The sequence below is a fragment of the Microplitis demolitor genome, chromosome 3, assembly GCF_026212275.2.
Source record: "Microplitis demolitor isolate Queensland-Clemson2020A chromosome 3, iyMicDemo2.1a, whole genome shotgun sequence".
Lineage (NCBI taxonomy): Eukaryota > Metazoa > Arthropoda > Insecta > Hymenoptera > Braconidae > Microplitis > Microplitis demolitor.
The window spans coordinates 1407016-1432448 of NC_068547.1; the positions used below are offsets into that span (position 1 = coordinate 1407016).

General features: G+C 30.1%; 6 protein-coding genes across 12 annotated transcripts in view; 3 read left to right on the forward strand and 3 right to left on the reverse strand.

The window, feature by feature from the left end:
- Positions 1-65: 65 nt before the first annotated feature.
- Positions 66-2339, reverse strand: LOC103576220 (protein FAM98B). Its single transcript, XM_008556364.3, has 4 exons — positions 2107-2339; positions 1686-2046; positions 1327-1617; positions 66-1271 (listed from the first exon to the last, which is right to left on the reverse strand). The coding sequence occupies exons 1-4, from the start codon at positions 2142-2144 to the stop codon at positions 399-401; spliced, it is 1563 nt and encodes a 520-aa protein (XP_008554586.1). The 5' UTR covers positions 2145-2339; the 3' UTR covers positions 66-398.
- Positions 2340-2528: 189 nt separating this feature from the next.
- LOC103576225 (uncharacterized) lies at positions 2529-8914 on the forward strand. Of its 3 annotated transcripts, none has more exons than XR_549352.2 (5): positions 2529-3448; positions 3714-3864; positions 4206-7134; positions 7214-7282; positions 7721-7810. XR_549352.2 is itself a non-coding variant. In XM_008556369.3 (5 exons), the coding sequence occupies exons 1-4, from the start codon at positions 3068-3070 to the stop codon at positions 7230-7232; spliced, it is 3480 nt and encodes a 1159-aa protein (XP_008554591.1). In that variant the 5' UTR covers positions 2529-3067; the 3' UTR covers positions 7233-7263; positions 7721-7810. The 3 variants fall into 3 exon arrangements, 2 of the variants coding, with proteins under 2 accessions (XP_008554591.1, XP_008554590.1); XM_008556369.3 differs by having other exon boundaries at positions 7214-7263; XM_008556368.2 differs by lacking the exon at positions 7214-7282 and having other exon boundaries at positions 7721-8914.
- A 282-nt stretch (positions 8915-9196) lies between these two features.
- LOC103576224 (uncharacterized) lies at positions 9197-10823 on the forward strand. Its single transcript, XM_008556367.2, has 4 exons — positions 9197-9737; positions 9805-10006; positions 10399-10622; positions 10730-10823. The coding sequence occupies exons 1-4, from the start codon at positions 9369-9371 to the stop codon at positions 10730-10732; spliced, it is 798 nt and encodes a 265-aa protein (XP_008554589.1). The 5' UTR covers positions 9197-9368; the 3' UTR covers positions 10733-10823.
- Positions 10824-10845: 22 nt separating this feature from the next.
- LOC103576222 (mucosa-associated lymphoid tissue lymphoma translocation protein 1) lies at positions 10846-14086 on the reverse strand. The gene is made up of 8 exons (XM_008556366.3): positions 13773-14086; positions 12591-13296; positions 12282-12507; positions 12027-12210; positions 11702-11916; positions 11490-11588; positions 11133-11404; positions 10846-11047 (listed from the first exon to the last, which is right to left on the reverse strand). Exons 1-8 carry the CDS (start codon positions 13907-13909, stop codon positions 10949-10951), a joined length of 1938 nt encoding a protein of 645 aa, XP_008554588.1. The 5' UTR covers positions 13910-14086; the 3' UTR covers positions 10846-10948.
- A 145-nt stretch (positions 14087-14231) lies between these two features.
- LOC103576227 (CREB-regulated transcription coactivator 1) overlaps positions 14232-25433 on the forward strand; it is a 29578-nt gene continuing 18376 nt past the window's right edge. For 3 of the 5 annotated variants that reach the window (XR_001345358.2, XM_053737782.1, XM_008556371.3), the window contains exons 1-2: positions 14232-15973; positions 19175-19423. Coding sequence is in view for 4 of the 5 variants with exons in the window: in XM_053737782.1 (XP_053593757.1) it covers positions 15860-15973; positions 19175-19423 (363 nt within the window). In the remaining variant the exon portion in view is untranslated. The remainder of the gene's footprint in view (positions 15974-19174; positions 19424-25433) is intronic. The other 2 variants (XM_014444087.2, XM_014444089.2) reach the window with 2 other exon arrangements.
- Positions 20297-23813, reverse strand: LOC103576226 (general odorant-binding protein 69a). Its single transcript, XM_008556370.2, has 7 exons — positions 23746-23813; positions 21847-22481; positions 21619-21703; positions 21447-21535; positions 20787-20889; positions 20652-20716; positions 20297-20579 (listed from the first exon to the last, which is right to left on the reverse strand). The coding sequence occupies exons 2-7, from the start codon at positions 21913-21915 to the stop codon at positions 20562-20564; spliced, it is 429 nt and encodes a 142-aa protein (XP_008554592.1). The 5' UTR covers positions 21916-22481; positions 23746-23813; the 3' UTR covers positions 20297-20561.

Below are 25433 nucleotides of genomic sequence, written 5' to 3' on the forward strand. Positions count from 1 at the left end.
TTTTGTTAAAAAATAAAAATATATTTTTTAATAACTGATAAATTTTTTTATTTTCTAATTTTATTATGCACTGGCAGTAGTTGATATTCAAAACCAATAAATTATAAAATATATTGTATATACATAAGTTGACGTATTTAATTACAGTCAGAGCTGTGATGCTTACATATAAATTTATATAAATGTTAAACTTATCATTATTCGGTGGAAAAAAAATTTTAATGATCAAAGTTTCCTGATTGGATACTGGGTCTCTTACTTTAAACCGAGTATTGAATTAATTTTATATATATATATATATATATATATATATATATATATATATATATATATTGTAGCATTTTTACGTGTAGCAAACACAAAAATTCATTAATAGCATTAATATATTATTTCATTAATTAATAATTAGAACGATTTCCACCGCGATTATATCCACCGCCACCACCACCGCCTTGAGACCATCCACCTTGGACTCTTCCACCACGTCCTCGATTGTACCCACTATCATTACTATCTCGACCACTACCTCCTCGCTGATAATCACTTTGATTATTTTGATAAGACCCACCACTACCTCGGCTGTCTTGATATCCTCCACCACCCCGATTATCTGAATAATTTCCGCCTCTATTATTTTGATAATACGTCCCACCGCCAGCGCTGGCAGTCCCACCACTTCTCTGGTAATCTCCAGCTCTGTTATTTTGATAACTTGATCCACCACCTCCACCGCCTTGATATTCACCAGCTCTATTGTTCTGATAGTTTGATCCTCCACCTTGATAACCCCCAGCTCTATTATCCTGATAAGTCGATCCACCGGAGCCTTGTGATGAATTTTGCCAGTCGTTGTTCTGACCGAAGTTAGTATTTACATCTTTATTATATCCCCCACGTCCACCACCTCTACCTCCACGTCCAGCTTCACCACCACCCCGACCACCTCCTCGACCACCGCCTCTTCCTCCTCGACCACCACCTCCAGGACCTTGTACTCGATCTTTCTGCCAGGAAGGCATCTCCGGTGGTGGCGGCGCTTGTTCATTAGCACGCCCTCCTCTATCAGGAACAGCTCCGATGATAACTTTGGTGACATCGCTCTTGGTATTTTTTCTCACAGACGCGCTGCTTGTTTTTTCAATAATCGCAACGTCGTCTCTAGCAGCCAGCAACTGAGGAATCGTAACATTCGGTTCTGGTGACAATTCTTTTCGTTTCTCACGATAGCAATAATTAACTTCATCTTCTTTCTTCTTTATTCTGTCCGACCACTGGAAATACAACAATTAAATAAATATTTAATTGAACATTAAACATAAAACTTACCAAAAATGATTGAATAGTAACGTCCAATCTTTTGAGCAACATCTCCCGTCTTATTCTGTACTCCTCATTCATGTCTTTTTGCAACTGATCTAGTTTTTCCCATTGAGAACTTGATAATTCTCCGATGATCAAAGGCTTGCCGAGGAGATCAGCTGGTGCTGAGGCGACGATAGTCTTTAATTTTCCTTCAAGTTTGTTAAACAGTTGATCAACAGATATATTGTCCGGTGGTTTACCAAATTGCAAAGCTATCAACATCTCCTTCAAAGCTTTCGCTGTATCACTTTCATGCTACAAATAAATATTGACTAAATAAAATTTAAAAAATAATATTATAATAAATAAATATAAATAATTACAATAGTCAATTCAAGTTTTGCAGTATCAGGATTTTTTTCATGATTTATTTTACCCGCCATCAACTCAGTTATCAGATACTCCAGCAGTAAAGCTCTTTCCTGTCTAGTAGCCAATCTTTGATTAACATTTCCCGAAGTTAATTGGGAATTAACGCATCCTAGTTCTTTTAGGAATGAACTCAACTCCAGCAAAAATGTACTAGAATCTTCTGAAGATGCTGTAGGATGGACATGCTCATCCAGATTACAAAACATGGCAAGTTGTTCAGCCAACCAGGACACCAGTGCTGTGAAATCCACACTCTTGGCTCCTTTTTCCAACGCATGATTCAGTTTTCCCACATCTAGCGGGCCTTCGTAGCTAAAAGTAAAAACAATTAGCAATTTAAATAATTAGTTTAAAAAATAATTAACCTCTTACCCAACTTCTTGAAGACTCTGCACGAGATCTTCCTCCATTATTTAAATAATTGAATACTTCAATTATTTTTTTTTCTTTACTGAAATCTCTTACGGCCCAATGTCTAAATTTATCAGCGGATTTTATAAAAAAGTTACTGATTTTTTTTTAACCGGCGTAAGATTTTCTTTTGACAGACGGAAAAATTAACCCAGTGGTAAAACGCAAGCGCACATCCTGTAGAATTTAGAGATCTGTAAGTGAGAAGTAAGTGAAAAAATAAGTGTGAATGTAGCAAACATCAAACAAATTTAAAATTATCAATAAATAGAGTAAATAATTAATAAAATGAAATTTTAAAAAAATGCGCATAAAAAATTTTGTAATTGATAGGTACATTTTTTAAAAATATTATTTTTTAAATTATTCACTCTATTTATTTATAATTTTAAATTTGTCTGATGTCTGCTACATTCACACTCGTGTAAATAATGGTCGTTGATTGGAGATTGAGCTTAAAGATTTCAGAGAAATACATGAATATTAAAATGCGGAAGAAAAGTTAAGTAGAGGTAGAGGGTAGAGGTAGAAGTAGAGGCAGTGAAATCTAGTGTTGACACCTTTGACAAGTGCGGGGTCGCCCTTACACGTTTTGTCTGCCGCAAACAATAATCATTGCACCTGTTTACTAAAACTACCCAGTGTTTTAATAAAACAAACAAATGTTTTGTCGCAATTGCCGTTAATTGTTTGTACAAACGTCTGCTTCAATGTCTGGTTGCTCAATAAGTACCGAGTATTGTGTCCATTGTAAAATTGAACACATGGAACAAGTGAAGACGTTCAGTATTTTACTGTAGGCAGTAATTGGGACAGAAGTTGACGTTGAGGTATTCTGATTCAGTAGTTGGCCATAGACAAATAAGGGTAAAGTTGGAACTCAGGCTCAGGACTACTGGAATGTTGGCTGATTCCAATAGGTATGGAGATCACGAACGAGGGTAATAAGGAGTTAAACGACACACCTGTTCTAACGACACAAATCACCAGCCCGGGATATGACAATGGCATTGGAAGTTTGGAGGTGGTCCAAGAAACGTCAAAGGCTCTACTTGCCAAGTGTCACTCTAAGCAGCAACCGGAAGATCTCGATCTTGGTAGCAAAGATGACACCAATGGCGAGTCAAGAATTGAAAGAGATTCACTTGAAAAAGAAATAGATTCTGATAAAACAGTTAAAAGTCCGAGTTCATTGGCTTTTACCATTGACTTTGGTGGTAATAAACAACTTGATTCTGCTAAATATAATAATTTATTTAAGCGTTACAATGCCAGGCATAAAAGAAATCTTTCGACATCTAAAGTAAGTTAATTTATTTTAGTTAAATTATTTATATCATGCTCCTGAAGTTAGCAGACAATTAGTAATTATCAGATTTTTTTTTCGACAAATTACAAAAATAAAAATATGCACTTGTAGAAAATAAAAAAATCTGCAAGTGCATTTTTTTCAAAATATATTTTTTTATATTTTATAGCTGCGAAAAAAATCAAAAAATTATTAGACCTCGGCTGACTTCAGTATCATTTTTTATCTGCATTTAAAATTTTCATTTTTTTTTTTTTAGATTGAGATCAAATCTAAACCTGTTGCTGACTTATCGCCAAATTGTACGCAAAAACACAAGCCACTGAGTATTCATTCCGAGGGATATTTTAGCAGTGAAGATGATAGCAAAAGAAAAGCTGATAGACTGTCGCAAAAGTTGAAAGAATTAGGTAAGTATTTAAGTTAAGCTACCAACTAAAATATGTAGACAGATAGTCTGTAACGAATTATGTGGATAAAATAATTATGTGAATGGCTGGTATAGTCGGCAGATGAGTCATAGTGAAGTCATCTTTACGACTTAGCGGCACATTTGCGAGTAAAATACATAAGCAGGTACATAAGGAGCGCGTTCATTAATATTCCGCAGGTATTTTGTTGTGAATCACCTTTTTGAGAGGTAATTCCAAAGTGTCCTCAATGAATATCCATATAAATTTGTTCAGACTATCGGTTTTAAAAATATAAATTACGTAATTTAATAAAATGTAAAATAATTCATTTACTACAGGGTTAAAAAATACAAAGGGTGCTACTAAAAAGTCTGATCTAATGTCGAAATCGATGACTGAGAACACCAACGGCGAGACGAAACGTAGATCGTATCACGAGGAGTCGATGAATAATTGTACCTATGAAATAACTTACTCAGCGACGATGAATGACTTGAGCAAAATGCAAAGTAATGTTGAGGAAGAGTTTAATCGCGTCCAATACTCACCGGAGAAAAAGTACACCAAGAATATCGAGTACATTGAAATAAATCACGACTACAGTGAGGAAATTGAAAAGTCTAGTTTGGATACCGTTGAAAAACTTTCAAACACGAGTTACCTGTCCGACAATTGTCCATCTAATGAATTCGCCAGCAGCAGCAGTAGACAAACGAACGTGCAGATGATGAGTGTCAGTTACACTGGAGAGTCGAGTGGTGATTTTGATCAAACGAATCTAGAAGTTTTTAACGTGAGTACTGTTGATGCTGGATCTGATGGTACAGTGAGCGAAGCTGGTACATATACGATTCACAAAGATTACACAGATGAAGAAAAAGCGAGAATGGATATTGACAAAACCTTTAGTGTTGGAGTACTGACTGAAGAAGAGAGTAATGAACTGTACGTCCATCATTTTAAAATGCGAAGTTCTCGTGATACAAATACTTGGATTACCGAGTGGGCAACTCAAGTTGCCGAGCACAATTCACTGCCGCCTGTGATCGGTGGCACCAGTGGACGTACGCCGCCAATGAGTCCGTCAAAAATTCCATCCCCGATTTACTCCCGAAATCCGAGAGCATCGAGAAGTCGTTATGAGCAAAGCGACAGTAGTTTGGATGCTGAAGTCCAGCAGATTCGTGATAGAATTATTTCAGTGTCAAATAATAATAATCAGCACACGCTAATTGATTCTGGTGGTGAGTCTGATGAAGACACCAGCAATAGTTACAACACTCCGCCCCATAGTTCTCAGCGCACTCCAACGCACAGCGCTCTGGTACGTCGTGGCAGTCTGTCCGAGTCTCTATTCAAGCGAGCGAATCACAATGACTGCCGGCGTAGCATGAGAAAGTATCCAGATGTTAATAAAAAAGAAGAAATTCTTGATGTGCCAAAGAGTCCGTCCCACGTTCTCGCTCGTCTTCATCTTGAACGTGGTAATTCATTAGATAGAAAGTCTGATACCGGGGAATCAAACTCATCACGACGTAGTAGTCTTAAGAATTATATAGCTGATGATAATTTTAAGCACACAAACAGTCCAATTTTAAATCGTATCCGTACTAACAATTCTACGACTTATAAATTAACAAATAGTCCAATACTAGGACATAAAAATATAACGACTAAGATATTAAACTCGCCGAGCTTTGAAAGACCTAAGCAGCTGTTAGTTAAATCAAATTCACAAGCTAAAAATGTTGGCTACTTCACGTGCGTTGAAAATAGTCCGTACATGCTGAGGAAGTCCAACAGTACGTCGAACTACAGAGAAGACACATCACCGGGTATAAAAGAGTTGTCAGTTCTGAATAATAGTTGCAGTTATCAGCGGAATCCTGTGGGTATCCAGCGCTCTTCTAGTAACACAAGTATACGCAACGCCAAGACCAAGAGTATGCTGGCACGACGTAGCAGCTTTAATGACCAAGCTGAGAGATTGTCCAAGGCCAAACATATCGTATCGGACAGCAGCAGCGAAGCTGGTGAGACGCACAATGTTCCAGCGCCGCCAATATCTTCGGGCATTAAATTAAATCGGGCATTCAGTATTCGCAGAGCGCGTGTTACTTGCGACTCGGACACGACTCCAAATACAACTCCAGAGGAACGCAGACGGAAAGCTCAATTGGAAATAAAATCCGCTCCGTCTTCTGCGCGGCAACAAAGTCATCATCGTGGAAGGACAAGTAGCGTTGGTGCGAGTAATAAAGATAATTACAAAAAACCTGAAGCACGGCCTCGTGTTCCTTCATTGTCGAGAAATGAGGGTGGCAGGTACAGTATGCGAGGACAAAAAAGTACATCTAGCGCATCAGCTTCACGGCCTAGTTCCGGTGCTAAAGTCAGCAAAGAACCGAAAAATTCAGGTCGCAGTAATTCAACGTTGACTTCTAAAGAAGTTGAGTTTCAGAATTGGAAACGTAGAAAAAATTATGATCCTATGAAAGCTGCAGCAGAGGGTAAAAAGAAGTTGGATACTTCAAGAAAACATCACAGCACTGAAGATGGTTCCAATAGTCGTGACAGTTCTGTTTTACGGTCAGCAAGTTTTCATGGTACACGTGGAGCGCTTTCTTTGGCTGACGATTGGTCTGACAATGAATTAAATTTTGTTGAACAAAAAGAAATAATTCAGATACCACCACCATGTAGTCCTCGGGACAGTGACAGTGATTTAGACACCTCGTCTTATTTACAGACAACTCAAAATGTTATGTCTGCAATGTCTGCAAGAATTACTGTCTACCAGCCAGCTCCAGTTGATTCTGGAGGCGAGAGTGACGAAGATACCAGTCAGAGTTTACGGCAAACAACTAAATTATCGCACCAAGTGAGTGACACTGAGAGCAGCGACGATCCCCAGCTCGGTTCCAAGTTCAATCGATCATACGGCCTGAGGAAACCACGTCAAGTCCAAGAGGTAAAAAGCGCCCCGATAAAAACACGAACTCCCGTAGTTAACTCAAGGCCAAAGTCCGAGACCGGCAGTATCGCACGCACTGATTCCGGAAGATTCAGCATGCGGTCCAAGGGTTCAACAGCCACTGGACCAAAACCCAAACCCAAGGACGTTAAGAAGCAGAGCCAATCGCTGGCAAGAGAACAGGAAATGCAGAATTGGAAGCGACGAAAGAGTTACGATCCGATGAAAGCTGCTATGGAAGGGAAAAAAAAAGCCGGATTAGTTAAAAAAAATCTTAACTCTGAGTCTTCCAGGTAATTAATTAATTTATTGTAATTATTATTATTATTTTATTAATTTAATTTAATTTGAAAATTAAATGATTGTTGTTAGGAATCTTAGCGATCGATAATAGAGATAGACTTCATCAATACGAGAAAGTGGTATGAATTGTATTAAAAAGTACGCACATACACGCAGTAACTATTCTACTAATTAATTAAAGAGTGAAATGTTTTTGTTTTATTTCGTTGGCTTTATTTTTGTTGTGATATATATACATATATTTACTGCAGCAAGAGAAACGTGTATTGCTTCACAGCACAATTTGTTATTCAGTGTTTCGTTTAATTATAATTATATTATTCTATAATAACGAAACAATATGCTTTATGCAATCATTTATTATTATTATAACTCTATTAAAATATAATATAATTGAATATATAAATACGTAATTAATTATAGATAAATTAATGTTGATAACGGGCTTTGTTTAATTGTATAAACAACGAGCTAACTGGGTCATGTTTTGTGATACTTGTTTTACTCATTATATTTTTTTTATTGATGAGAAATGTTTTAATTTATTGTTAACACGCTTGCTATTTTTAATTGCAGTGTACTGAGATCTCAAAGCTTCCATGGGCCTGTTAGTTTTGGCATCAGCGAGTGGAGCGACGAAGACGTTTCGGCCTCTGCTGATGAAGCTCCGATTTATTGATAATTATTATGATAATGATATACTAATTATGATGACTCGATATAATTATTACGACAATTATCTCAATGTAAAGTTTCACTATGCTATAGATAAGTCGGTGAGAAAAATCCATGACTTAAAATTAATTAAACTTAAATTTATTGCGCAATCGGATTATCAATTTAGTTATTAAATTTTTTTATTTTCGTATGTTATAAACATGAATATTTATATTTATATATATTTTTTTTGCTATGACGCATGATGTTTTTTTTCTAAATTTGCGTTAAGTGATTATTGATAGACAAAAATTACTGCTGATTATTGCGACTTTTTATTCGAGTATCGAAAGAAATAAAATGAACAAAAAGTATGTAAAAAAAAAATAGTTTAAATTAATAATGCAATGCTGAAAATGGAATTATATCTTAGGGATTATCTCTAATTATCTATAATTGTACAAAATATAATGTTTTATTATTTACAGTAGGATTTCATATTTTTTGAGATTGCAATTTACTTTATTGCACTGATATATCGTTGCTAATTCCAAAAGGATATATATCTATGAGCCTTTTTGGCTTTAGGGAACTTCCTAAAGCCAGAGGACGTATGATTTTTTTTTATCATAAATCATATCGTAGACTTATTCTAAAATGAATTTTTTTTTAGCTCTAAAATAAGTCTAGTAAAAAATTGGCAATAAAAAAAATCACATGCCCTTTGGCTTTAGGAAGATCTCAAAGGGATTCCCAAAAAGGCTAATAAAAGTGTAAGTCTTTCTGGAATTAAAAATGCGATATATTTACATTGAGTGATTTTTTTTGTTTATTCACATTTATTTTACAAGAGATGTATATTTGATTTAAAGATAATCAATTGTATTCTATGATAATTATAAATTTATTTCTATTGGATTTGTTATGCTGGTGAAAAATGTGCCTCTATTATTAACATAAATTATTATTCAAATTGTTATTGCTAACGTTGAGTTTGATATTTAAATTTGTTTACCATTTTTTTTTTATAATTAAAAATACTATTATTTATATCAACGTTGAACTAAAAGAATTTTTATATTATTTACAATGTAAAATTTACAATGTGATCGCTTTTTCTGTACATCACACTGTTATTGATTTAAAAACAATCAATTTATGATAATTTAAATAAATATATTAATAAATTGTTCTAGAAAATAATTATCATTATTATCTTTTTCTTTTTTAATTAACCATTGATACCTAAATATAATTGTCTGTTAATTTCAGAATCATAAAATTTAATAATTTTAAATTACCCGCCATAATTAAAATCGGCGAGTGCGGGAATTTTAAACAAAAGTGATTGTAAAACTGAATTAATTACAATAATTTATTTTGAAAATTACAAAATAATAATCATAAAATACATAATTTTGAATAGATAATTAGTTTTATCAGACAAAAAATCATTAAAATGATAAATTAAAATTTTGTAGGTTATGATTGTTTACTATTCGTAAATTCGTGCGTAAATACCGGAGAGTAAAACGTCGTTTTGTTATTAAAGGTTATTTTTTTAGCAATGTTACTTTATAATATTTACAAGAATGTTTGTAATAATCCACGTGTTCGTTATTACGGAGTAATAACAGCTAATAAATTAATTAAAAAACTAGATAATAATAAATTACCTAATCACTCATGTTTGCGGGAAAAAAAATTAATAAATTCAGTTTTAAAAACATCAAATTACGGGGTCAAAAAATTTTACAGTGTCCAGCCAGATGAGGAAGCACATTTTGTCCGGCTTCCAGCTTTGACAGATGATCCTTTAATTTTAATGCCGAATTTTTTTAAAACTCTCAAAAGCTCTTATAATCTTCACGTGGTGATAAGAGGCTCGCTTGATAATGATTTTGATATGGTGGAATTCGCTGAAGGGTCCAAGCAAGTATGTCTTTATTTATTTATTTTTTTTTTTTGTAATTGCAGTTTAATTAAAATATTATTTATTTAAGGCAGTCGAAGTTGTATCACACGCTCTTGCTGAAGAAGACTATGACAGTCTCCAAGGTTTAGTTATTCCAGATGTAATTGAGAAGCTGAGGAAAAGAATATCACTGTTATCAGAAGCACAAAAAAAATTAATTCCCATTAAAAAAGAAGAGATTTATGCAATGTTTCCATATACGATTGATGTTCGTCGTGAAGGAGTTGAAGGCAAGATTTATTTCAATAATTTTTAATTGTTTTTTATGTTTATGATAGTCGAAAGAATGAACGATTGACAATTATTTATATTTCAAAGGACATCAGACAAAACCTTACACTTTTTAAAATGCTATTCAAGTTTGCCGATGTCTTATAATTTTTTAATTCTTTTAAAAATGATGAATTGTAAAAAAAAATTTTTTCAAAAATTGCACCTATAGCTTTTTTGAATTTCTGCATGCGCATTTTTTCAGTTCTTTTTTTTTTTATAATGGATTTGTTGACAAAAATCCAAAAACTGTTGATTGTCTTCTTACTTTAGGATCATTTTTTAAAAATATACAGTGGACATTGTAATGATTATTGTTAATTATTAAAAATAATAATAAATTATATTTTAGATAGAGAAAGAATATTTGTTGATATAACAATGGCATACTATAGCCTGAGAGGTTTTGAGGAAATGCAAAAGAAAGGCGAATTACCACCACTTCAAATGGGAATTATGCCAGAGTACCGTGAAAAAATATATTTATCTAATTATCGATTTACCCGAGAGTTCACTGAAAATGTAGAATCATCATGGATAGTTACTATGTGTAATGAATTAATGTTAGTAACCGCGGTAAGTAATTTATATAATCATTATTATTATTATTATTATTATTATTTTCATTGATAACTAAACATATTTATGTATGTATACTTATTTTCATCTGTTTATTTTTTCAGTAATGAAAGTGATATGATTTTTATTAACATTAAAAAAAAAAAATAAAAATTTATATTCTGTAAAAAAAAATAAATGAGCATTTGTGTCAATGAGATAATTATTCCAACGATAAATATAAAATTAAACGCAATAAAAAAAAATAATTTATTAATTTTAAAGGTAACATATTTTTATAATATATATATAATACATATATTTGATAAGATTATTTATTACAATCACAAGTTGCGTAATAACGGAGGGATATGATCAGTAACTTGGAATAATGTTGCGCCAAATGAAGTGCCGCCTCTCTCAATCGATACGACAATTGGACCCTAAAAAATAATATCACTTAAAGTAATAGCCCACTAATAAAACAGTTTGATATATATGTATAGATTAAATCTAAATAATTCCAACTTTATTGATTTGTGGATTGTGTAGATGAAATTCATTTCTCTGAGAGCTGCGATATAAATTATTTCTTTCTAATTTTACAGAGTTATACAGATTAACAGTGACATCATCGTCTAGACCAATAAGAATTAACTTTATAAAATTAAAATAAGGTTTAATTAATTGTGCGATAACAAGTTTACAATTTATTCCAGTTTGTTTGAAACATAAATCGATTTTTTTAGTCGGAAAAGTTGTAATGTCTTTTAAATTATTGATAACGTCAAAACTTTTTCCTAGAAAAAAAAATAAGTAACTAATTAGACGTGATAATTATGATAATAAATACTATAGGGCTCTGACGTCAACAATTTAAATTACCAGCGTAAATAGCGTCAATAAGACGATAAGGTTTCGTTACTGTCAAAGCAAACATCGGAATTTGATTTCTTTCTTTCCCCTCAAACCAGATATCAATCGCTGAAAGTATTTATGATATTAATTATTACTATTTATATATATTTAGTTTATTAATTAATAAAGCCAGTAGTTAATTTAAATAAATATTTTTATAAATAAAAATATTCTCTCACATTTTCCAGTTTCTTCAAATACTTTTTGTACTGGTATATCTCTTGTTATAAATTTACTCAAATGAGTTACATACAATCCACATTCAGTACTAAATCTTTCGTAACTCGGACGATGGCTAGATGTCGAGTAGGCTTGAATTAAATTTCTAAGATTTTTATTACTTCTGTATTCATTAACTTTAGGAATTTCCTTATGAATTTCAGGATTTAATTCTCTATAAATAAAATAAATTGTAATTTATACTATAACTACTACTATGACAAAAAGTTTTTTTCTTTAAATATATTCCCAACTTAAGTGTCGAAGTAAAAGTTATGTTATTACTTTGGAGGAACTGTTTGACACGTGTCGAGAATCACAACTAGCAGCGCTGGATCTTTCGGAAGAATCATGGCAAGTAATTCACTCTCGCATATTGCATCGGTTCTTAAAAAATTACTCGGAGCGTCTACTGCAAGCATATAACTTTCTTGCATCTTAAAACCATGGCCAGCAAAATAAAATAAACCTATTTAAATAAAATTTTTAATTCATGCGTTTGCTACATTATATTAATTCACGGTATTGGATTAAATTTACCATAGACACCTTCACAAAGCAATGAGCTAAAAAATTTCATAGCATTTTTCATTTGTGCTGTCGTCAAATTGAGTAAACAAATAACTTGGAATCCAATTTGCTCAAGAAGTTGTCCAAGTTTAGCTACATCTTTTTGTGGTGTCTTTAATTTTTCTTGATAATAATAATTTTCGTTGGCTACAAGCAATGCTATCTTAGCTACTGCCTTTTCCCGAGGTAACTCGATCTATAAATACCAAAATAATCCCAATTTAATTACATCAATTATTATTAATTGACACGTAATAAAAAAATGTAATTGATATTTACCATGACATTACTTTTTTCAGTATACGCTTCACTGACACTATTGTAGATATGACAGTAATACTTTCCTTCATTTTGACTGGTAAATTTTTCTATAACAAGTTCATTTGATTTTTGAACATCTAATTTAGTGTTATTATGAAACCATTGATAATTAGGCGCTGGATGACTGTCTGCCAGACAACTTAATTTAAGTGTACCGTTAATTTGCACTTCAATTACCGATAATGGTTGTTTAGTAATAATAACAGGTGTCGATTTTATTTTGAGATAAACTGAATTGGACATTAATTGATCAACAATTAAGTCTTCTATATTAACTTGAGTTACTTGACATTTGTAGTCTCCTTCTTGATCAGTACTATTGATGACAACGCTCAGTTCTTCCTTATTTTGGGTTTCCAACGGAAGGTTCTCATGGTACCAGGTGTAAACAGGTGGTGGTAATCCCGTAGCTTGACATTTTAATTTTAAATACTTTCCTAAATCTACTTCTACTTCGTCAGTTCCATCACAGTTGGGCTGTCTTGTGATAATTAAAGATTGACGCTCGCAAATAATCGAAAGTGCTCGTAATAGTTGGCAGTTTTCTAATAATTCACCTAAAGTTCTTACTGTGCACATTCGTATATTTAATTCACATAATAAATTTTCAGCTGGTGTCTGTTTAAAATTTTTTTTGTCATCTAATAATTTTATCCAACTCGAACTGTAATATTATTTAGATTAATATTTATGAGTGTGAATGTCGCAGACATCAGACAAATTTAAAATTATAAATAAATAAAGTAAATAATTTTAAAAATAATATTGATAAAAAATGCACTTATTAATTTTTTAAATGCGTAGTTTTTAAAAATTTTATTTTATTAATTATTTATAATTTTAAATTTGATGTCTGCTACATTCACACTCATTAATAATGACTAATATTTTAACTGGATCTTTTAGGGAACAAATTTTCAGTTTCCGAGCTTTCAAAAAATATAAAAAAAAATTCTGGATTGCACTTTAAAGTGTCTAGTGCATGATCCAGAAGTTTCCAAAGTCAAAAGTTTAAAATTTTTGCTAAAGAGTATTTGAAAAAATGTAATTTAAAAAAAAAAAATTGAGTGTTCCTCCAAAGACCCCGTATACATACACAGGGTTAATTAATTATTTAAATAAATAAATACTTGTATTTACCCTTTAAATCCAATCTGTTGTGCCACATACTCAGCCAATATAATCCAGTCATCATTATAATTCAATTCATCAACAAGTTGTTTGTAAATAACCGCCGGCAAACACTCAATTTCAAGTTTTTCATCAAACTTGTACATATTTATAATAACATATATTACTATATTTACAAATAATTAAAAAAATATTAATATCATAACTCATAAATAATAAATATGTACTCCGTTGTGACACAAGTATACGCAAAACGAGCAAACAACAAATTAAAATGAGGATAAAAAACATTATCAAGGTCATCAGCGTCAGTCACGTCGTCATTTTAAATTTGAATATAAATTAAAACTAAAACTCGGTTTTAAAATAATAATTAAATTAATTAATATGCACAGCGGATTATTACTTAATTATTTAAGTATATTTTCATATATTTACCATGTAGCCAAATAACCTGGGGTTAATAAACCGGATTCAAATAAAATAAAAAATTTGGCGGGAATGCGCAATAGTTTAAAAACCTCAATCGATAAAACGATTCGCTTTGCATCAGCTGAGAAAAACCTTGGGCATGTTTCCTTAGTCTGTCATCGTCGCGCGCGTAAAGTGGTGCTCTTTGTTAAATAGGAAAGTAACCTCCTACGGGGTTACTATTATTTCCCACCTAATGTTAAAAATATAGTTGTCACCATCCATCAGTGAATGTACTATTAATCTACTCAATAAATAATAATAATAATTAGCGTTATCATTAATAATAAAAACATTTATCCCAACAATTAAATGAGTAAATAAATAAAAAAAATATGTACTGCTGTAATTAAACACAAGTTTATTTAATTTAAATATCTACATATGTATTGAGTCGAATTGAATTGAGTTTAAAAAAAAAAAAAAAGTAGTTAAGTAAATAAATAAAAAACACAAGTTAAAGTGTACGTCGTTGTCGTTGATATGACCAATGGCTCTGACTCTGAATAAAAGAGTTTCTGCGCGATGCGCGTGGCGCGCTGCGTCGCATAATCTTGCGTATCAGTGACCGTCAGTCAATCGAGGCGGCAGTGGTGTGTTAAAAAAGCCCGCAACACGCTCTCATGTGTGGTGGAAGTAAGCAAAAGCACGATATTAAACAGAGAGAGACATAAGACATTAAATAAATAATAACCCAACATATTTTATTTTCAAATTAACCCGCGGTAATAAGTAAAATAACTAGACAATTTGAATTTTTAAATTGACGCGAAGTTTTTATACTTGTGTAAATTATTTTATTTTTTGAATTAAATTTTTTTTTATCAATAACTTGAATTTTATTGACACGCGAGTGGTGAATAGAGAAGGAGTTTACTGTGCGGGATAAAGAGAATCAGTTGTAAAATATAAATAATAGTAATAAGTGAAGTAGGAAATATAAGTGGTGTAGAAATAGAGTGGAGGAAATAGGAATAGAAGTATAAGCGAAGTTTTATTTGAAAAGTGTTGTGTGTGTAGACAGATTGGGGAGAGGTCGTGTTTGTGTCGCGCGTGTACAGTCGGGAAAAAGAGTAAGGGAATGAAATGAGACGTGGACATGATCCTAGTGATCCTAGTTGTTTAAAGAGCTGCATTGTTCCTGTTAAACTTTTTGATTTTACTACTGGTGACAAGCTCCTCCGTAAGCTTGCGGTCTTGTGGAGGCAACAAACAGACCGCAAGTGAAAGACCCGGGGAAAGGGAGACCAAGAGAGAGAGCGAGAGGAAGGGAGACTGTAAATCACCAGTGGGAAAGAGACCGAGTAAAATTTAGAGCTAGAGCGCAAGAAGGCGGGTGAAGCTGGGGAAATACATAATACATATTTAAATAGAAAGACGTGATTATTTGAGTCTGTCCTAGATTTTTAACAGGTGAATGTTAATTAATTTTTGTTACTTTGTTTTTTTTTATAAACAGATAAATATTTATTGGTGGAATAATAATTAGTAGTAATTATTGTTGTTTTATTTTATAAATTTACCAGGTGATTATTAAGTGTTTTGTGCAAGTAAAAGTGTGTGCACAGATATAGTCGTGATTAAGTTTTGTGTGGGTTGTGTACTTGTGCCGTGGCCCGGCCATCATGGCGAATCCACGGAAATTCAGTGAAAAGATTGCGCTCCTCAACCAAAAACAGGCTGAGGAAACTGCTGCATTTGAAGCCATCATGAGAGAAGTTTCTGATGTTACTAGCAGGGTAAGTACTTTTAGTTTTTTATTACTATTATTATTATTATTTTGACTTTTCATTTTATTCTTGTAGATCAATGTCCCTAACCTCCCTCGGCATGATACTGCTCTGCCACTGCTACCACTGCCATTATTATTATTATTCATATAAACATTATTATTATTATTATTTCTATGATTTTTTATATATGTATACATATATACTTATGTATGTGTACGTGCAAGTGTATGCAGTTTTACTCTATTTTTTATTACAGTTTTTAATATTTTATTTTATTATTTTTTCCCGGGGTTTTAGTGCACGCGGGTTACAACCAACGCGTTTGCATTGCTCTGGATAGAGAACGGTAAAACGTAAACACGAAGAAGCTGTAATTCTAAATGTATGTGTACATACTTTTCCTCGTGTATATTTTCGGAGCTCGGTGTGGTCATTGAAAGAGAGAAAGAGAATTAAGTGGAAGGGTAGTAAGAAGATGAGATTGAGATACTAAAGAAAGGAGACGAAATAATATATATATAAATATATGCAGGTTTACGACTTGCTTTTCGTCTTCCGCCCACTTTTTATGTCGTATCTTTTTCTCACGATTTTGTTGACGAAGCTTTTTTTTTTTCTTTTTTTTAATAAAATAAGAATACACATGAGACAAATAATGCGCGGGAAAAGTATTTTTTTTTTTTTTAGTACACAGAAATGAAATATAATTTTGAAAAAAATGCACATTTAAAAAATTAAAAAATTAATAAGTGCATTTTTTAAAAATATTTTTTTTTAAATAACTTCAGGATCATAAAATATTTCACGCGAGAAGTTATTTTTTTCTGTGTACTAAATACTTTATGCTTAAGTACTATCGGATATTAAGTTAATAAATATTATTTAATGAGCTTAATACGTGTGTAAAAAGAATGTTAAGAAATACTAGGAAGTTGGTGGATTATTAGTTATTATCTATTTACTTTAAGGAATTTATGGATTCGTTTAATTTCTCTCGAGTCTATACATCGTTTGAATTAGTCACGTTAGTTTTTCTTTCAATGACAAATTATTTGATAAAATAGTATGGCGACAAAAGTTTTATTGTTGAAATTTTTCTGTTAGCCTTCGCCATATTGAACGTATTTTACATTTTATTTCTTTACTCAAGTGCTAATGACCTGAGTAGGGAAACAAAATATTAAATAGACGGACTTGTTTGTATTAATGTTTATTTAATTGGTTATTTAATTATTTATGTCACTATATCATTGAAGAACGTGATGGAATGTGTTTGAAAAAATTCATACATATTTTATTAACATTAAAATTTATTTATCATTTCATACTATTTTATTTACTCAACATATTAACCATGATCGTGAAATTAGCCGGGGTCTTATAATTTTTAGATTTTTTTTTTAACAAATATATTAAAAATAAAAAAAAAAAAAAAAAAAAAATGCACATGTAGAAAATTAAAAAAGCTATATGTGCAATTTTAAGTTTTTTTTTTTTTTAAATGATTTGTTGGTTATTTTTGATGGTCAAAATTAATTTTAAACTAGCAAATTATTTTTTTTATTATTATTTATTTGTTTTTAGTTTGAGGAAGGTATTGATGATAGTTTAGTACATGTCGTTATTGACTCTGATGGGTATAAAATTTAAAAAAATATAAAAAATTTCTAACGATCAGAATTTGACGGTTCGATTGGGCTGGCTCATCACCATATTCATCAGCTATATTTGAATTTCCGAGGTCGTTTCGTTGTTCCTCGTTTCACTGACAAAGAGAAAATGGTTACTCTGAGTGTTCTCAATTGAGAACAAGAGAGTAACCAAGAGAGAAAGATTTAACAAGACAAGAATGAGAGAGGGAGAAAAATAGAGAGTGGAAGATGATGCGAGTAATCGATCTCTGTTAACTTTTAAATAAATTTTACAGTAAAAACCTAAAATAATATTTATTTATTATCGAGTATTAAAGAAGTTAATTATAAATTATACTAAAGTATCTTATAAATTATTAATTATAAAATTTGAATATTAAATTGTTATTCATATTATAATTTTCGATTTAAATATCTTTTAGCATAATTTCGTGCTCTGGTTGATGAGTAATTTTCATTCGTATAATTTTATTTATTTTATGATTTTACTCCACTTTGAATTTCACTCCGAGCTGAAGTTTTGATATTAAAACAAATTTTACTCTGAATTTTATTCCGGAGGGTGCAAATAAATAAACAGATATCAGCTCCGCAATCATTCCGAATTTAATCTGGGTTCAATTAAAAATTTTTTCACAATATATAATAAAAATAAATGAAATATTTATGAGTAATGGATAATATGTGGTGCATAAAAATATAAGAATTTAAAATATAACAGAGAGCCACTTTTTAATTTCTTTCTCTCGTCTGATGGCGTCGTGGCTATTCGCAATAACAATAAAACGTTATCGTCACATGTATGAGACGACGAAGGTTATATTATGTGCTGCACACGTGCATACCCGTGATGTGATACAGGAACACACATTGCATCCTATATATCAACGACGAATAGAGCTACTGTTCCGAGTTCGAGGCTACGATCGCTTCTCTGGGTTTCCATTAAACTCGACAAGTAAACATACAGAGAAATAGAGAGATAAGGAGTAAAAGTTTTATCGTAGATCGTAAAAAAAAATATTAAATAACAGCATCTGAGTAAGGGTTGATACCGCAGTAATACGATAAATAATGCTCTCGTGAATCAATTGTCGCACTTTAATTTTTATTCCTTTTTCTTGTCTTTTTTTTTTTTTCTCTCAACTCGTAAATTTTAAACTTTTTTTTTAAACTTAAAATCATAACTATTTTACTCACATGTATGGTAGTAAATTTTCTTATCACACTCTAGTGTAAATCTAAATTATTAAAATACATGAGTTGATTGAGTCAAACTAAATTAATATGAGGTTTTAATATAAAAGGGGTAGAATGTGACCTCAATTTGTACATCAGTATTTCCTCTATTATTTATAGCTTATCTACCTATCAATTAATTAATATACAATTTAATCTCGTCAGTTTAAGTTCATCTGCACGTTAATTATTTTTATTTACACCCATTGGTAGAAAAAATAAATTAGCGTTAAATATTTGATTGTCTTTACATGGGATATAAAACAATTGTATTGAATAAAAAAAAAACAACAACAATTGTAATGAACTTGCATAGGTGGCGTCAGCAAGCAGTTCAGTAGGAGCAAGTCCTACTGGAAGTGGTGTACCAGAGACACCATTGTCTGTGAAGAGTGCTGGTGCAAGTCCTCCTCAATCAAGTGGCAGTAAGCACCTGCACATAAGCATTGGGAATCAGTTCAGAGCTGGGGGTTCCTTGCCCAACGTTAACAACAACATTGAAAATCGAGATACTGCTAAAGATCCTTCTCCAAACTCTGCTGCTATTCACTCTATCGACCTTAAGGTATAATTTTTTATGCCAAAAAAGCTATGAACGATTGTGCCTGGAGTCCAATGTTGTTGTTGTTATTGCTACTGCTGCTATAGATACTTTAGAGTTTGTGAAGTAAAAAAATCTAATCGATAACAAACTTTTTTTGACTAAAGAAAAAAATAATCACCACATAAAATAGCTAGCTCAAGGTTTACTTCACAATTCTCATTGTCATTAAAAAAAATGTTTATATATGTTTAGTCTGGCTATCACCTTAATGTTTTTAACACGTAGTTACACTTAGCATGCTCAGTTTCGTGTTGATAAATTTATCTCGATGATTATCAATTGGATTAGTATCTAATCTTGATACAAACTCAATTAATTCAGCCACGCTACAGCGTGTAATTTCATTCAAGCACCATTAGTGTCCTATAATACGTGCCTTGTACTTTTATTCTTAATATTTTTTATCACACGCATACTTTACGCTTGATAACACCATTCTTTTAAAGCATATTTCTTATTATTACTTTTTATTTTTTTTTATATAATTTTATGCCCATTAGTCATGTCTTAATGTCTTGGTATATTAGTTACAATGCGTAATTATATTCATTAGATAAATTATCTTAATTATTTAATTATTGGTATTTTAAAATCATTGCTTACTTAATAGAATAAATATTTTAATAAAACTATTATGTGATAGTACACATGTGTTCAAATTTAAAAAATTACATGAAAAATTTGTTAAAAAAAAAAAAATTTTTTTTTAGTAACAAAAGTATTTATTTATTTTTTTTTTTTTTATATTAATAATTATTGGTCGTACCCATGATCAAAAAATGTGCATTGATATTTTTAAAATTTTATTGTATATTGAGTTTGTCACGTGTTTTTTTTATATTAATGTACATATATATATGTATAAATTTATACATTTCGTAAGACCTTTGCTTAAAACATTCGTTGGAAATTTTTTAAAATGTCTAATTAATTTTTATTTCTCTAGTACTACACTGTAATTAAAGTTATATATTTTTAAATGTTTTCTTCATAATTTTACTTCGGTTAAATTTAAAACGATTTTTTTTGCGCCAACTCTTCGATCATTCATCGGCATTCGCGTCCTTTCTTATCATTGCTGGTATTGTAATATACTTTTTTAAATCATAAACCACATCTAAAAAAAGGGAAATAAAATTTTTAATTGCCATTTTAGTTCACAAAAAAAATAATTTCATTTATTTCTTACGTCAGGAGATTTGCTTTGGACACATGTAGCTATTTTATATACTTTTTCACAGTTATCAGCTCCAGCTTTAATATAAAAAATTATAATTATAATAAATTATTATTGTTTACATATTTCTTTATATATTGAACTTACCTTGTTCAGCACAACCTGAAAGAACAGTTTCTGCTTTAGCTTTTATATCATCTGGAAACATTTCAGTAAGCATTCCATATTCCAGTACGCCGTCTTCATCAATCTAAAAAAAAATTTATTTTTACAATTTAAAAATTTGTTTTTATATAAAAAAAATAAAATTAATAATCAGATAAAAGACCTAGTATCCAATCAGGGAACTACACTCGAAAAAATTTTCTCGGTATAAATTTTTCATTCGTGTAATTTTAACACGGCGTAATCTACTTTTTTACACCATTCTGTATTACTCGTTGTAATTTTAATTAACGAGCAACAAACGATCATTAAATATTTTCAACTACTTAATCAGTAACTACATTAATTTTATTTAGATATTAAATAGTATTTTTTCAACATTCAAATATTTTTATGATTAATTTTATTAACGCAAAATTATCATGAATTTTAATTTATACGTTTGGCGGTATAAAAATTTTAAATTCACACCGCCTAAATTTAACGCCGAGATATTTACACTACACCGGGTGAAAAAATTTTTATAGTGTAGTACTCGATTACTCCATGTATTTGCATATATATATTTAGTAAATATATGTACACATACATGACTGATCGGGTACTAGGTCTCTTACTTTAATAATATAAAAAAAAACTTACTATACTGAAGGATTCAAACAGACAAAACATGTAACAAGTTAGCTTAGGGTCATTCGGAATATTACCTTCGTTAACCGCATTAATCATATCTATAAACAAAAAATTTATTTTAAAATATCAAATTAATGAAAAAATTTTAAAATTTATTTTAAATAATAAATTGAATAAAAACCTTCTGTTGTTCCATGCTCAGACATACATCTACCCTTCTCTCCTTGAGCCATGTCAATTACTTCTGCAGGTACCCAGTCGGGTAACTAAAAAGAATATTTTTGAAAATTATAGAATTTAAAAAATTTTAACTACTTATTCATATCAAATTCAAGTAATCATTTTAAAAAATTAACTTATTCAATTTCCATAGTTTAAGTCTACTAATAAATTTGAATAAATCCCTTACCTTTGCAGAAACGAGGAAAGTTTGCAAAAGCAAGCCGAAGAAAATGTAATTCAGTATCACCCTCACCATGTTTGCTTATTTTTATTTTTTTTAAAAAAGATTTTTATTTTATCTTTCAACAAGTTTGTTGTCCCTTGATGTTACTCGGACTAAAAACTTGAATGTTGAATAAATATAAATTTTTTTTTGAATACTTCAATAGGCACGTCCACTTGATACTAAATTCAGAAATAAAATATTAAGATTTTAGCAACGACGGGATATTATAAAGCATCGAGTCACGGGATGTGGGCGTGTAGTATTTTCATTAATACTTAGGATCTTCTTACGACAAGATTCGCAAAATAATATATAGACGTCATTTTATTTTAGTACATGATTATCTATCCATGTTTTATCTATCCATATCATTCACGTTTACATTTAACAACGTGACAGCTGATCAAACCTTTAATTTAACTGACTATATATATTTAATCATTAGTGTAAACGTTATTGTGTTGCTTTAATATTACAATACACTATTAAACTTATCCCCACTTGTTTATATTGCTATGTACCCCTGACCTTCATCGCATCCTGCGAACGTTCCTCACGCAAATTAACTTCCATTTATTCGTTTATTCTTTTTTCCGCTGTTCAATATTTCATAAAAAAAGTTTTAAAACTTCATTTTACAGTCGATTTAATAATTTCATTATTTATTGAAGTATTTTATGTTAAAATTAGATTCAAATATTGATTATTACAATCAATTGTTTATTTTAATTGACGAGTATATTGTTATTTTATAGAAATTTAATTAACCATTGAATTAAAGGGAATGTTCTGACAATACCCCTTCCCTTCCCACTTTTCAAAAATGTTCAATGACCTTGAAATTTATTAAGTAAATTTTAGCCGCCAAAATTTGAAATTTTGAATTATTTAAAAAACTTCAGTAAAATTTTCTTTTTAATAATTCAAAATTTCAAATTTTGGCGGCTAAAATTAACTTAAAAAATTTCGTTCAACTTTCAATTGATAACAACTGTAAGTAATTTTTCAAAAATCTATCACGGGGAAATTCCCACCACGTTTTCTACTTTTCAATTAATGCTTTATTTTTTTTTTATAATTAATTAATAAAATTAGCATGCGGTCACGACAGTTTAGTCATTGAATATTTTTAATAAGTGGGGTGGGTCAGTCTGAGAATACCTATAATGTATATAGTATTAGAAGAAGAGATAAAGAAGAAAATAAAACAAGTTATGTTGACAATTGTGCTCGACAAGGCTTTTCACTCAGTACTCTTCTTATAAACTTCCACTTAAAATGATAACAAGTGTTACAGTATAGGTATACTAAGTATGATAAAATAAAAGGACTTAATTACTTTGTTAAAAGAAAGCTTAAATTACAATTAAATCCGGTCCCTTTTGTTTTACGGGTAAAAAAATTAAAAAGAAATTTCATTCTCTGTTATTGTTCTTATTCTTATTAATATATCTTGTTAATTAAAATAAATTATTGATAATTACTTTAGGTAAAGTATTAAGTGAAGAAAAAAAAAGCTCGTTATTAAAAAAGTTATTCCATTTATTAAAAATAATTAATAAACTTTTTTTATTACGTTTTAAAATGAAATTAAAATTTTCTATAGAATAAAAAAAAATAATTTTATAAAATTGAGGTAATTTAAAATCCAACTGCTAACATTTGAACGTTAGCGTGTTGTTATATGCGTTGTACGAATTTAATTATCATTTTGTTTTAAATTATATATTTTAACAATTGGTTGTAGAATTCTTTTTTATTTAACTTGAGCTATTATTTGAAAGATGAGTCGTCAATAAAAATAATAAATAAACATTAAATTTATTTACTTTTAAATTATTAAACTCGTATTTTACTTACTTTTAAAATAAAGACATATATTTTAAATAAAAAAAATATCCGTCTCTACTTAAAGTACTCTAATTAACTCAATTAATGTTTGCAAATAATTTAATTACGTATTTTATTTATATTCTGTTAAAATTCAAATGTCAAATTTTAAAAAGTGCTGATGCAAAGAAATTTTCTACATTTTGATATTAATATTTTATAAAATTAATAAATTAAAATTATTTGACATCGCAGAGACTCATTTTAGATTATCGGCTGGATTGGATAAAATTTTTAAAGACTTAAATATTGAAATAATTTATATTTAATGGTGTTTAATACGTCATATACCTTGTATTGATTAGGTAGCTAATTAAAAAAAGAATAATTGATATAATTAAATGATAGCATTAATTGATTTGGACATTCCTAATAGTTATTATTTTTAATAGAATACGAGGACTAATGATACCAATTTAAAGTTAAAAATAAAAATGAATCTTTTGAGCATATATATGTAGTAATGATAGAGCATATTTGGTGATTAACTTAACGTTTAATTAAATATTGAGTAATAGAAACATTTTTTTATTCCAAATAGCAGACTCATGAAAATAATTTATTTATTGATACTTTAAATTCTTCAACATTTAGTTCTATTTTTTGTTTTAAATTTTGACCATCATACAAAATTATGATAAAGTTTTCTTTAAAAAAATTTAATTTTCTATTCTCTATGGCTTCAATTATTTCCTCAATTAGTCATTAGTATAGATAATTTCAAAAAAATACTCCAATGCTCAAAAAGCCAACTCTGAATTTTTGGTTCTGCAATAAATTTACCCGAAATTTTATTCTTTTATTTCTTTCTGTAACTTTTTTTTATTAAAATAACAATCATAAATAAGTTAAAAGAAAATCACTTAGAGCTTGCTACCTTTTTTTTGTTACGGGCTTAATTTTTCGAACGACCGACAGATTTTAGCGGAAATTTTTCTGATTCTAACCCAGGAACGTGATCAATTTTTTTCCTCCTTTTGTTCTGACCCTGATTTTTGAGAAAAAATTTCGACATCAATGTACAAAAAAAAAACCTAAAGATAGAGATTCAAAGCGATCTTTTTTTTTATTGGCTCATCGATTTTGACCGAAGGGTAAAAAATTATCCGTTAATTTTTTTACGAGTACTATTTTTGACAAACTTCTTACTAACTCTCAAAAGATTTTTGACAGATTATTTAATTTTCTTACGAGTATTTTTATTAAGTAATAAAAATTTAAGTATAAATAGAAACTAAAAATAAATCAATGATTATATTTCAATACGTTATTCTTAATAAAGTAAATTAAATCAGGACATTTTTTTATATCCCCATATAATTTGCTAGGACTTTGGAATTCAGATCACGTGGGGCCGGTTTTGTACGTTATGGAATGTGTGGATTCCCAATACAACGTGTTTTAATGCGATGAAGTTAAGTCTAATGGAATGAAACCTTCATTTTATTTACTTTAGGCTCAGATTAGAACGTCCAATAAAATAGTTTTACCTTTCGATCATCAGCTTGTTTATTATCACTCTATACTCAATTTAAAATTTAAAATTATAATTTTAAAATATATATATTATTACATAAATGTCATTTTAAATTTTAATATTTACTTAAAAAAAAATTCACTTCCATAAAATCAATTTTATTTGAATTAAAAATAAACTT